The sequence below is a fragment of the Astatotilapia calliptera genome, chromosome 6, assembly GCF_964374335.1.
Source record: "Astatotilapia calliptera chromosome 6, fAstCal68.1, whole genome shotgun sequence".
NCBI lineage: Eukaryota > Metazoa > Chordata > Actinopteri > Cichliformes > Cichlidae > Astatotilapia > Astatotilapia calliptera.
Window position 1 is genome coordinate 24,554,568 of NC_137427.1, and position 12,444 is coordinate 24,567,011.

At 38.4% G+C, this 12,444-nt stretch overlaps 1 protein-coding gene across 2 annotated transcripts; it reads left to right on the forward strand.

The window, feature by feature from the left end:
- Window positions 1–134: 134 nt before the first annotated feature.
- Window positions 135–11,845, forward strand: sgms2a (sphingomyelin synthase 2a). 2 transcript variants are annotated; one of them, XM_026171225.2, is made up of 6 exons: window positions 135–304; window positions 6,106–6,609; window positions 7,258–7,375; window positions 9,101–9,254; window positions 10,265–10,431; window positions 11,121–11,845. In XM_026171225.2, exons 2-6 carry the CDS (start codon window positions 6,161–6,163, stop codon window positions 11,304–11,306), a joined length of 1,074 nt encoding a protein of 357 aa, XP_026027010.1. In that variant the 5' UTR covers window positions 135–304; window positions 6,106–6,160; the 3' UTR covers window positions 11,307–11,845. The 2 variants fall into 2 exon arrangements, with proteins under 2 accessions (XP_026027010.1, XP_026027011.1); XM_026171226.2 differs by having other exon boundaries at window positions 161–300.
- Window positions 11,846–12,444: the final 599 nt, after the last annotated feature.

The window sequence follows — 12,444 nt, forward strand, 5'->3', positions numbered from 1 at the left end:
GTTTGTAATTAAAAAGGTAAACTTAATAAAAATAGAACAGCTATTTGCAGTTGCAATCAGCTACAGGGTGGTGCGTACGCTGATTATAGGACTGCTGGTGTGATTTGAAGGGGATGCTGGGCAGGAAGCTGCTTACTGAGGCTGAATCAGTGTGAGAAATACGCGCAGCATCAGGGAGGAGCGCTCCCTCAAAAGCGAGCGGCTCTGTGGCGTAATGTAACAGACCAGACCGAGAGGAGCGGCGAGCAGACAGCAACGGGGATTTAAGGAACTGCAACTCCGGGAAGAGGCCCGAGCAAGGCAGGTATGATGCTATGAACTGTGCAACATGTGAATCTAAATACAGAGAGATCGCATTCTCATCGTTAGCCTATATGCTGGCTTAGATGTGTTTAAAAGGCTACAGTAATTGTGATGTTAACAAGCTATGTGGTGTTGGAATAAATGAATATTGCTTTAGTGATGACATTTAACTTTTCCCCCTTTTCTTGTTTACAGCTTTAGAAATGTACTGTAGGTATGACTCCTAGTAAACGTACGTGGACTGTCTCTGATGTTGTATATAGTATAGGTTTCATTTATTTGCATATATTAATGCAAAAAGTTATTTTCCGTAGATCGTTTTGCATGAGCTGGAAGGCTCCGCTTTTATATGACGATGAAACATCAGGTGACATAGGCTGCAGTGAAAAAATCAAGTCCACACAATGCAAATTAGGCGGCCTATTTTTGAAGTATACAAAGTAGTTTTGGCCTCCTTGCACCCTTGGCCTTGCTTTAATTCTATTTTTAATAATTCACTTCTCTGTTCCAAGTTGCATTAGCTTTGACTTGAAACGACAAGGCTTAATTACAGGACGTGTAATGACCTGTTGCCCCACCCAGTAGCCTTGTGTTTTAACCTAGTGTTTCAAACTGTGTGTGGGGCCACTGTGCTACACCCCAAAAGTAAACTTCAAAAACCAGCTGTGCCGCACACATCACATGTGACAGACTGCCACCCTCTTATATATATATGGGAAGCTTGGGAGACACCCAGTCCCAAACCTGACATTACTGCCAGAATCCACCCCAAATGTGGTCAGGCAAGCCAGAAAAGTACTCTGAGGCTATTTTTACATGTGCTCTGTGGAATAGGATGTGTTATACCAGAAGTAAAACAACAATGGCTTGTTCTGTTAGTAAGAAATTAATACTTACGTGTCTCGGTGAGCAAACTGAGATGTTAAACTAGTGCTGTTTAGTAGTTGTGAGATCTATTACAGGACAGAAATGTTTCAAACATTTGCTCTGTGATTAACATTATTGGGATACCATGTTTACTAGGAGTCAGGGAGAGAGATACAGCATAGTATCACAATATTTATCTTATTGGATAAAGTAAATACTGTCAAAGCTTAGCTTTAAGGACGTTATTTGCAGTTGACAAAAGGTGATAAATCGCAATATAGGTTATTGCTATGCTCCGCATATTGCAAAATTTAAAAACAAATGGCAGTAATAAGATATCATGAGTGAAGTATTGTAAATATTAAATACTGTAGCGCCGGGTCTCTGATGATTCGCACATCTATCATCTATAGATAGATATGTACATGTTGTTAATAACTAATAGTTTACAATAACATCGTTTATTCTAAAGAAGCTTTCTTACATTTTTACAAACTTTCATTTTCCCTTCATTTTGATTGTATTTCTCTTACTTCCCAACAACAGTCATCTTAAAGTTTTTTGTACTATAAAGTAAAATCCCTACATTCCCCTGTGAGTAAGCAGTCAGCAATGGTGGGGAGGAAGAACTCCTTTTTAGCAGAAGCAAACTCAGAGAGGTGCAGCAATCTGCTGTGACAGGCTGAGGGGGAAGAGAGAAAAAAGAGGAGAAGAAATGTTCAGCACATCATTGGAAGTCCCCCAGCAGTCTTACCCTGTAAGAGCACAACTAAGGGATGGTTCAGGGTCACCTGATCCAGACTAAACTATAAACTTTGTCAAGACTTTTTAAAGGCTAGTTTAAGAAGTAGAGAGGGTGTCTATCTACCCTATCTGAACCCATTTGACATTTACTTTACTTATTCTCTCTTACTTGATGTTACACATTTCAGCAACAGAGAACTCAGTTATTTTTACTTTATTATTTTTAGTTAAATTAATTTAGCTAATAAGAGTTTATGTCACACATTTTGTTACTTCACACATTATGAATTTGTATATTGACCGTTGCAAAGCGAGTTTGTTTGGGGGCACAGGTACTTCTGAGGCTGAAGAAGCCCAGTTACCCATTAATGCATCAATACTTACAATCAGATAAATATTAATATTAATAATTAACAATTTGGGACCATTTATCTGGAACAGCAAAGACTTGAGATATGAGAGTGAGTAAATACTTAAAGAGTATTTAAACATTAATTCCGTTTGCTCATAATATTTATCTGGTTTTATCTAGGCATGATGTTGAAGGCAGTATTTCTTTTACTTCCAGTATTGAATTTTTACTCTGAGTCTGTAGTATTTCTACTCTTTTTAAAGAGCAATGAATTATTGCTATTCCAGCTACCAGTACTAACTTATATTAATATTAATTATTGTTGCAGTGTCATTATTGTTGTTTTTGTTTCCATTATACATCAGCAAATACCTTGGGAGTTTCATCAATAAGGGAAACTGGTATAAAAATAAAAACAAATAAAATATGTAGAGTTTGCTGTAGATACCCCCGTGTGAATGATTAGCTTTTTTTCCCATCATTGCAAGCCTATCTGGACATTTCTTTTTTATCATAGATTACTACTACACACAGATTATTACAAAATCTCAACTATATGAGATACTTCTTTAACACATTTTTGTGTTCATGTCCCGAAACAGTAAAGCTAAAACTCCAGAAATGCTTTACTTCTGAACACAGAGAAGCGTTTTAGTAACTTCATAACATAAAGTTAACTCCCTGGTCTCGTCCCTTCCTACAAGGCAGGGCCGCCGCTTTCCTTTATTGAAGGCTAGCTACATGATGCACAGACAGAAATGATTGGACAACAAGGCAAGCATATTATTATGACGGGCCCAAAATGGAGTTGAAAGCCTGGTTCCCCTGGAGTAAAATACAGCCTTTGAGACAACTGAGTGACTTGTCTTGAAATAGCTTGGGTGAGTACTGGCGGCCAAGTTATCCATCATGGCTTGTGACCATGTGGAATAGTTTTTTGATGCCAGGTTTCCATCACCACCCATCCCATGAGTGTTCTGGTGCTCTGGCCAGTGGGAAAATACTGTCCTTGGCACACTGGGGAGGGAAGGGGACAGGAAAACGGGTCCGCTGACACCCGTGTGCAGTGTATATAGTGCAATCGTCTAGGAAACAGAAAACCACATAAAAACATGTGTCACAGATAACAGCCCCCCTTTCATTCTTATAACAAACAAACAAACAAATAACAACAACAACAGCATTTAATATGTGTTTACATTGTTGTTTATTGACACCTGAGACTGCTTTAAACTAGAATGAATGAATAGTTCCTTAGGGTTTGTGCTCAACCACACTGCCTCTAAATGATACAGTGAATCACGTCTTGCATTATACCAAACCAAAAGATACATAAAGCCTTGTCACTAACATTACGATGGTCTTATAATGTTTGCGTTGTCGTGTTGACCTTGTCCAGAGTCTACATTTTCATTTCATTTCATTTCATTTTCATTTTTCATTTATTTATTTATTTCACACTTGGTACAACAGATCAAACAAACCAACCACACTTTCTATCAACAAAGCACTACAACCATGTGTGAAAAGGAGCAGGAAGAAGAAAATATTCTTATTAAACCCTGCCCCCTATCTACAATCCAACTTATATTACAAGTGGGCACCAAAAATCAGGGAACAAACTAATATTAACATTTCTCTCCGGTCCTAACCCAAAACAAACAACAAATTTACAATCAGAATATACCACTCCACATAGTAACAAGGAGAAAAATAAAATTAAATAAATAAAACAAAAAATTATAAAGTTGCAGGTTATTTTTAGTGCAGTGTTTAGTGAATATTACCAGACAGGCTAAAGGCTAAAGGTAGAGCTCACTTTACTTAGAAAATAAATGCAAGAAAGAGAGGACAAGGGAGGTAATGACTGATTGGGGGAAATTATAGTACTACTGTGGATAATTAACTTTACATGTAAAGTTCAATATAGTTTACCCATCCGCAGGAGCGATGATCGAGTGTCCTTGACCTCTCAGCAACTTTTAATCATCATTAGTTTGTGCAGTACAACCAGCCAAAGACAATGAAACTTATAACTTCCTTTCTGTACTTCACACATTACAATATCATGTGAAGTGTGACAGATCGTGAGCCAGATGAGTCAGTGTCTTTGACATTCTGGCTTCAATCAGACGGTGAATTCATACATCGCGTGTCGCTAATGTGACTTGGTTATTTAAAAGTGAAAAATGCCGTTAAATGATTAAAAACACATTTAATGTTAATCCAGGACGATGACCACAGACTAAACTCGGTAGTTTGCATAACTGTGATGGACTCTGGACTCTTGTATTTGTGGACGCTGCTATCTTAGGTCCTGGGTAGCAGCCGAAATATTGTGAGGGAGAAAGAGACGGAACTGAAAGAATTCCAAGCTGAAATATATGGGATCATTTTTTAAGAACCAAAGATGGTGGAAAAATGTGACTTCCAGAGGGTGAAAGTTTTTTCAAGACATGCTGTTTTATGTTCCAGTTAACCACTGAAATGACAGTAAATTTAGCTGTAAGTGAATAACTGTGTTTAAACTTTCAATTTGGATGCTTTGTTTTAATAGAGCTTACTTCTAGCAGCACTTTAATCCTTTGAATGTAAGAAAATGATGTTCTTTACTGGGACTTGCCAAATTCCACATTTATGCTAGCTTTACACCAGCTAAGGGCTGGAAAGCAGCTGTGATAGGTCAGGTAACATCTGCTTTTATAGAGCAGCATCCAGTTGGCTAAATCCACAAAGAGAAGTAAAGTTTAGAATCACCAGTAGCAGGTGAGCTGACCAAAGCCTGTCCATGAAGATCACAAATCTACTGGAGCTCATAATACAGATTTTTATGTGACTTATTTGTGCTGCACAGCAACACCAGAATTTAGGGTCCCCCCAACCTCCAACTGTTAAATCCCACTATAACCCTTTATTATAAACCATTAAAGCCTGTTAGACTTTGTGTTCTTCAGACCTCCATCAGTTACATAACACAGACTGAATCCTGTGTGGGTTAGTCAGAGGGCATTCTGCTCTAATGCTTTCTCTCCAGCAGTAATGTTTTCCTCAAAATTGATCCGAGGAAACTGATACTTTGGGTAGGCCTCCTGTATCCAGCCACGCTCTATTTCTATCCCATGTTTTATCCTACTGATAGGTTTCTAAGTAAACATAACATCATGTATGTATCCCAGATGACTTTTATTGTGATGCATTTCAGGGCTGATTGCAATAACCTCCACGTCCATTAAAGGAGCTGTTACCTTTTGGATGTCAAAGGATGAAAATGATCAGTGCTGTAGTGTACTCTCACAGTCATTAAGTGAAAATAGCCCAACAACAAACACTTCACTAACTCTTCTCCAGTTTTGCAAACAACAAGGTAATGTTTGACCATACACTGACTGGAATGACCATAGCAGTTGCTCGCTGAGAAAAAAAAAATCTACAGCAGTGTAATGGAAAGACTTTAGAAGTACTAAAAAAAAAAGGATGATTGAATGTCCAAACAGAAAACTGCCTGAGTGCTTCTGGTGAATGTCCAATAAATGGAAAGTATAACTCGCAGCATTAACTCATACAACCACATTTGGCTTTGTGTCACAAACTCCAAAATAGCTTTTCAAGATTAAAATGGACGTTTTATCCAGTGGAATCCAAGACTTTGTGTCAATAAAACATTCATGTCTTCATTGATTACTCCTAAAATAAGGAAGAGCAAAAATAAACGTAAACCCGAGTGTTTTCCAGCTCTCGTTACTTGTTTGTACTTTTCTGTCTTGTACAAATGACAGTTGCACACGCTTTCCGAACCTAACCGCTTGTCAGTGTAATCCTTTTGTTTTCTCTCATCACAGCTATAAAGCCTCAGCCCAGAGCCACATTGTCTGTGCATGGACAGTGCAGGCACCCATGGCATCACAGGAGCTCGTGGATGCGAGAGACTCAGCCGCTGATAATACGAACCCAGGAATGGAGGGTGCCGCGGTGCCCAACGGCGTTAAAACATGCCCCGTCCATGCAGCGGGTGGAGAGGATACAAAGAGGAGCTTTCGGAAAGGCATAGGCAGGCATAATGATTACGTGAAGATCTCCCTGCCGGAGTCCAAGGTCAATCGTCTGCCTATGGAGTGGTGGAAGACAATAATCGCTTTCTTTTATGCTGGTTTTAATTTGGTCCTGACAACAGTTGTAATCACAGTGGTCCACGAGAGGGTTCCACCCAAAGAAAGCAGCCCGCCCCTCCCTGATAAGTTCTTTGACTATGTTGACAGAGTCAAGTGGGCATTTACAGTAACAGAGATCAATGGGATGGTGCTGCTGACCATTTGGTTGATACAGCTGTTCTTCTTTAGATACAAGTAAGAACCAACAGCATTAACTGTATGTTGTTTTCTTTTATTTGTTTTCTCTTTTCAATTTGTTCACGATTGCTGTGTATACTGTCTGTGACAACCAACCCTTGAAACTTGTCAGTGATCTGCGCGTCTGCATGTGTGATGAACTCAGGAAGTTCATCAGATTACTGAGCCTTCTGATCAAATCAAAATCATTTTCCGGCCGTTTCAACACTGGAGTTTCCTCTTGTATGGCTGTTCATTTAGAAAGCAGTCTTTGTGATTTAAAACTGAGTACAGGCTAAGTACCAGGCTATAATCATTTTAATCCAGCTGAAAAATGATGAATTTACATCATGTAGTCTTCTACATGAAATTACTTGTGGGAACTAAGACATAATTAAATTGACAGTGCAAGTAAAATCACAAGTTTTACCGTCACGGCTTAACCTCAGTTCAATTGGCTGAACAGGAGCTATCATATTTGATGCGTTGATTGATCATACGGAGTTAAATTGCCTCCAGTCATTAGCATTTTGTATACTTTGATAGATTTTTCATTTTTTATCAAAGAAGTTTACCTTTTCACAATTAATACCAGTGACTGTAAAAACTGTATGTATCAGGCAGACGCCATCATTTATACCTCTGTGTCACACTCTCTTCTTGTAGGTCAATAGCATGTAGACGGTTCTTCTTCCTCATTGGCACCCTGTATTTGTACCGCTGTGTCACTATGTATATTACCACCTTGCCTGTACCTGGCATGCACATGAGCTGCGCTCCGAAGGTAAGAAGCATGCAAGCATCAGAGTGTTACTCGTCATTTCTCGCCTGTGCACTCTGATGCACTCTGGGACTAGTTGTCTTGCACAGCCACTCTGGAAAAGCAGCTATAAAAAAAAGAAGTCATTTTAGGTTTTTATTGCCTTGAGACATCAACAATACTGAGGTGCATTAGTGTCTGAACAAAAACATCTGCTCCTGGCAGTTGTTTTGGTTGGATACTGCAAAAAGGTTTGCAGGTTAGACAATTTAGTAGTTGTTCTTTTCCTAAGAATTGGGAATGTTGTGGATTGAGGGTCAAAGCTGTCAGCTGTCTTTAGGAAGGGAAACATCCTGCATAATTTGAGCAGCAGGTCTAACAGAAAAATCTAATTTACATTTACATTTATTTAGGTGTGGTTGTTGGTACTTCCTGGCTTGTGTAGCCACTAGGTAACAAAAGCTCAACACTGCGATTAGCATCGTGGAGCACTTCTGTTGTGTTTTGTACGTGTTTTGGAGTTTTTACGTGCTTCGGAGTTTTTACGTGTTTTGGAGTTTTTACGTGTTTTGGAGTTCGTACGTGTTTTGGAGTTTGTATGTGCTTTGTCTCTAGGGGCCACCGTAAATATACTTCTATTTATTCACTCCACATAAAATGTAAAAAATATATCACATAATATAAAAACCAACTTTTTACATTTCAACTTTTAACTATTTACATTTTCAGCTTTTTTTGGAGAATTTATCCAATATTTTATCTATCAGAAAATATACACTCATTGTTAACTTTGTTGGGTACACCTAGCTAGGATCAGGTTGGACCCTGTTTTGCCTTTAGAACGGGCTTAGCTCTTCGAGGCACATATTCAACTGGAAACATTTCTCACAATTTTTCATCCACATGGACTAGATAACCTCACACAGATGCTGCAGATTTGTGAATCTTGTGTCCCACCACATCCCAAAGGTACTCTGCTGGATTGAGATCTGGTGACTGTGGAGCATGGTTGAGTGTAGTGAACTCACTATCACGTTCAAGAGATCAGTTTAAACGCCAAATTCTGAACTAACTGTCTGAGAAATTTAGACTTACAGACCAGGCAAGATTTTTCCAATCTTCCGTAGTCTCAGTTTCCTCTTGTTACGAACAGGATGATCTACAGCACTACGAGAACAATGGTCTTTAGTGCAGTAGCCAATGAAGTTGTAGCGCATTCGGAGATGCTCATTTGCAGTCTTTGGTTGTAGAAGGCGGTTATTTAAGTTGCTATTAGCTAGAAGCAGTCTGATCATTCTTCTCTGACCCCTGGCATCAACAAGGCATTTTCAAAAAAAATCCTATAGATAGTTGTGTGGAAAAGTTCCAGTGGGTCAGAAATTTCTAAAATACTCAGACCATGCCATTTGGTCCTATCAACCATATCATTTAATCACCTTTCTTCCCTATTCTGATGCTCAGTTTGAACTTCAGCAGGTTATCTTAATCATGTATACATGTCTAAATGCACTGGGTTGCCTCTATTTGATTAAAAGATTATACATGGGTGTTAATGAGGAATTTAACATGTGTACCTAACATAGTGAATGGTGAACATATATTAATACTAATAATAACTCTCTTTTTCTAGGTTCTCAAATGTGAAGATTAGCTTATTTTTCCATTTCACATTTATTCTGTAGTGAAAATAATTCCTCTGTCTCAATATTACCTCTGATCCTGTGTTTATCTCTCTCGTTACATCATCAGCTTCACGGAGACTCCCATGCGAAAATTCAACGAGTCCTGCGGCTGATTTCAGGTGGAGGGCTTTCCATTACAAACTCCCATCTCCTGTGTGGAGACTTTCTTTACAGTGGGCACACTGTGATGCTCACGCTCACCTATTTGTTCATTAAGGAGTGTAAGTACTCAAAGTAATGCTTGTTTGCTTCCGTGTGTGGGAGAATTTATGGGATTTCTCTATGAATAATACATGAACTACATTGGACTCATTCAGTTTTTATGAAATAGAGCGCTTTCTTAGCAGGAGCTAACAGGCTACATATAACTGACAGTTGCTGATTTGTTGCTTGCTTTAGTGTTTTATTAAAAAGTTTGACCACAAAAACAATCAGTATATGTTTTATTTTAAAGCCGTGTATTTCTGGATATGTACTGTATTGGTAACTAAAGGTTGATAAAAATGTGTTTGGCCAAAAAAAAAAAGGGGGGGGGGGGGGGGGGGAGTCAAATGTTTCAAAATAGCATGTGTCTTAGTTTTTACTGTTACTAAGATTTTACTTATGGAAGCAAAATAAATAAAGTCAGAATTTTAGCAGGACAATGAAGAAGCTGTTCTGAGATTAAAGTCACAAGAAAAAACTGCAACCATACTTTTCAGCACTTTGCAAGAGCAGATCAACATCATTACATTCAAAGACATTAGTGAGGAGGTGCAACAGTATACTAGATGTAAACAGTGGTATCTTGGCATTTGTCCATTGCAATTTGCTTCCTAATGAACAAAAAGCTACCATGTCATCCATCTCAGTATATTATTCTGAATAGTAATCTCTCTTCAGGCTCTGGATGTGTATGATAATATGGTGATTCCGGTATAAAGGCCCGTTATTTCATTCTACTGTAAGCAAAATATGCAACATGCTGTATCTTTGTGGTGTGATGATGTTAATTCAGCCTTGCAAAATGAAGCAAAGATGTTCTTTGGTGGGAGGAAAACAAAAGCTTCTCCCAAGTTAATTGCTTTAAATTCACGGAATATGAGAGATCTTTTTAACCGAATACTATCCATCACCCTTGGCTCTCTAATGTTTTCCTACATTATCTTTGATAAGACTTCAGTAAATTGAAAAAACAACATTTTACAAATAAATACTGACAGCAATCTTGTCTTTCCTGCTTCCCCCGAAGACTCGCCGCGGTCCTTTTGGTGGTACCATCTCGTTTGCTGGCTCCTGAGTGCTGTGGGCGTGGTGTGCATCTTGGTGGCTCATGAGCACTACAGTGTGGATGTGGTCGTGGCATATTTTATCACCTCCCGTCTGTTCTGGTGGTACCACACCATGGCTAACTTACAGGTTTGATCAAAAGACACAGGACTCCTCAAGCATGGAGGACTGTTTTCCTAATGGCACTGGGTCCACTTTGTTGTGGGGGGCAGTGGGGAGCTATTAGTTATTACTGCTTTTGTTTATAGGAAATGATATATATTATTATATATGCTTACAATTCCTCAAGTATTTTTAAACTGTGCCAAAAGCATCTGGGTGTAATTCTATGTCATTGCACCATTACAATGATACATTACACCCTCTAATGGACAAATTTTAAGCACTGTTGATGGAATTGATTAATATGCTTGGCACACTGACCACAATTTATTGTTGTTGTTTGGCTCAAGCATTATGCTTTCTCCCTTCAGGTCCTTCATTATATATATATATATATATATATATATATATATATATATATATATATATATATATATATATATATATATATATATATATATAAATTTTAAACTGGAAATTTCCAGTTACTTTTCTCAAAATTTTGAGTTAATAACCTGAAATTTCGAGTTAAGAAGTCGAAATGTTGAGAAAATAACTCAACATTTCGAGAAAGTAACTTGAAATTTCGAGTTATGGATCCTTTTTTTTTGTGGCGGAAACGGGCTTCATAGACATCAGACAATCTTCTGTCACAGACATTTGGGTGACATAATGATGTTACTCTAATGTGAACTTTTTTTCGGTCTTCTCTTCAGACCCTGAAGTGCTCACCCAATAACTACCTCACCAACACCTGGTGGAACCCACTCTTTAACTTCTTGGAGAGGAACGTCCAGACCGCAGTGCCGTGTTCATACAGTTGGCCCATAGCCTGGCCTCCTTCCTGCCTGAAGAATCCCTGTAAGAAGTACTCCATGGTACAGAGCACACGAGAGGAGTAATATGACCCGGATATGGCAGCAGTGTTGCTCGATAATCCACCGAGGTGGTATTCATTCATCAAAGTCTTGCCTACTGGGCAGAAACATTGATACCAAATGTGTAGATACGAGTATGTCTAAGAAGATAATCATACCATCTCTGTTTGTTGTCACTGTGATTTATTTATAAGTTCAAGTCCTGTAAGTTGTTTTTTTTTTTTCCGTAAATGATAAAGTTGATTTTGCTCCTGGTCAATTTCTTTTGATAAATGGACAGTTTTTATGATGCCTACTTGCAGTTTTGTTGCAGTATTTCATTTGGTATATGTACATTTTGTCAGGGTTTCTCTCATTGTGATATTAATGTGCTCAAGTCACAAGGTGCCTTAGTTTGTTAAATGTCTATAGGTGTACCAAAGCTGCCATTATCAGTCTAGGTATATTTGGTTTTTTTTTTTCTCTATTATTATTAATTTTGTATTAATTTAAGTAGCATTGACTGTGTATCCCAGCTGTAGTCTTATCATTGTAACTTTGTATTAAAATGTACCCTTACCAAAGCATAAGAGTGTTGCTTTTATTTCACTGAACACTTCATCAGAGGAGATTGTTTAAAAACTCCAGGTTAACAGAAAATACTTCCTCTGGGCACATGGTAATTAAATCAAATCCACATTAAAAACAAAAACTCTTGTTTTTGCAAACATGAAAAATTTGAAATTCAACTTTCTGACTGATGAAAAATTAAAAAGAAATAAAAATTTTACTGTCAGACAAAGGCTGCTACGGAGCCCCGCAGGGGACATGGGAGAAAAAAAATTAGGGAGAAAAAAAAAAATTAAGACAGACTTTTTTTTAGCCGCATTCTTCGGAGGCCGCCAGCTCGAAGCCGACCGGGAGGTCGAGGCACGATGTGCCGGGAAAGCGGTGTTCCTCCCGGCTGTAGTAGGTCTCGACCTCCCGTTAGCTTCAAGCTAGTGGGTGTCAGATCTCCAAAAACATCGGAGCACTTTTGCAAATATGTGTTGTCTTGTAAACCGAGCAGGTATCTGACGTTTACACAACTACATTCACGCCTCAAAATATCTTAAAAGTGTATTTTGTGACCCAGAAAGAGTAATATTACAACTAAGTAGCTGCCGCCATTGTTGGAGTTTTG

Excerpts from the sequence above, each read along its gene's own strand:
- sgms2a (XM_026171225.2), top strand. The coding sequence starts at position 6,161 with ATGGCATCACAGGAGCTCGTGGATGCGAGAGACTCAGCCGCTGATAAT. Across the intron at positions 7,376-9,100 it reads ACATGAGCTGCGCTCCGAAG|CTTCACGGAGACTCCCATGC; the intron begins GTAAGAAGCATG and ends TTACATCATCAG. Across the intron at positions 9,255-10,264 it reads CTATTTGTTCATTAAGGAGT|ACTCGCCGCGGTCCTTTTGG; the intron begins GTAAGTACTCAA and ends CTTCCCCCGAAG.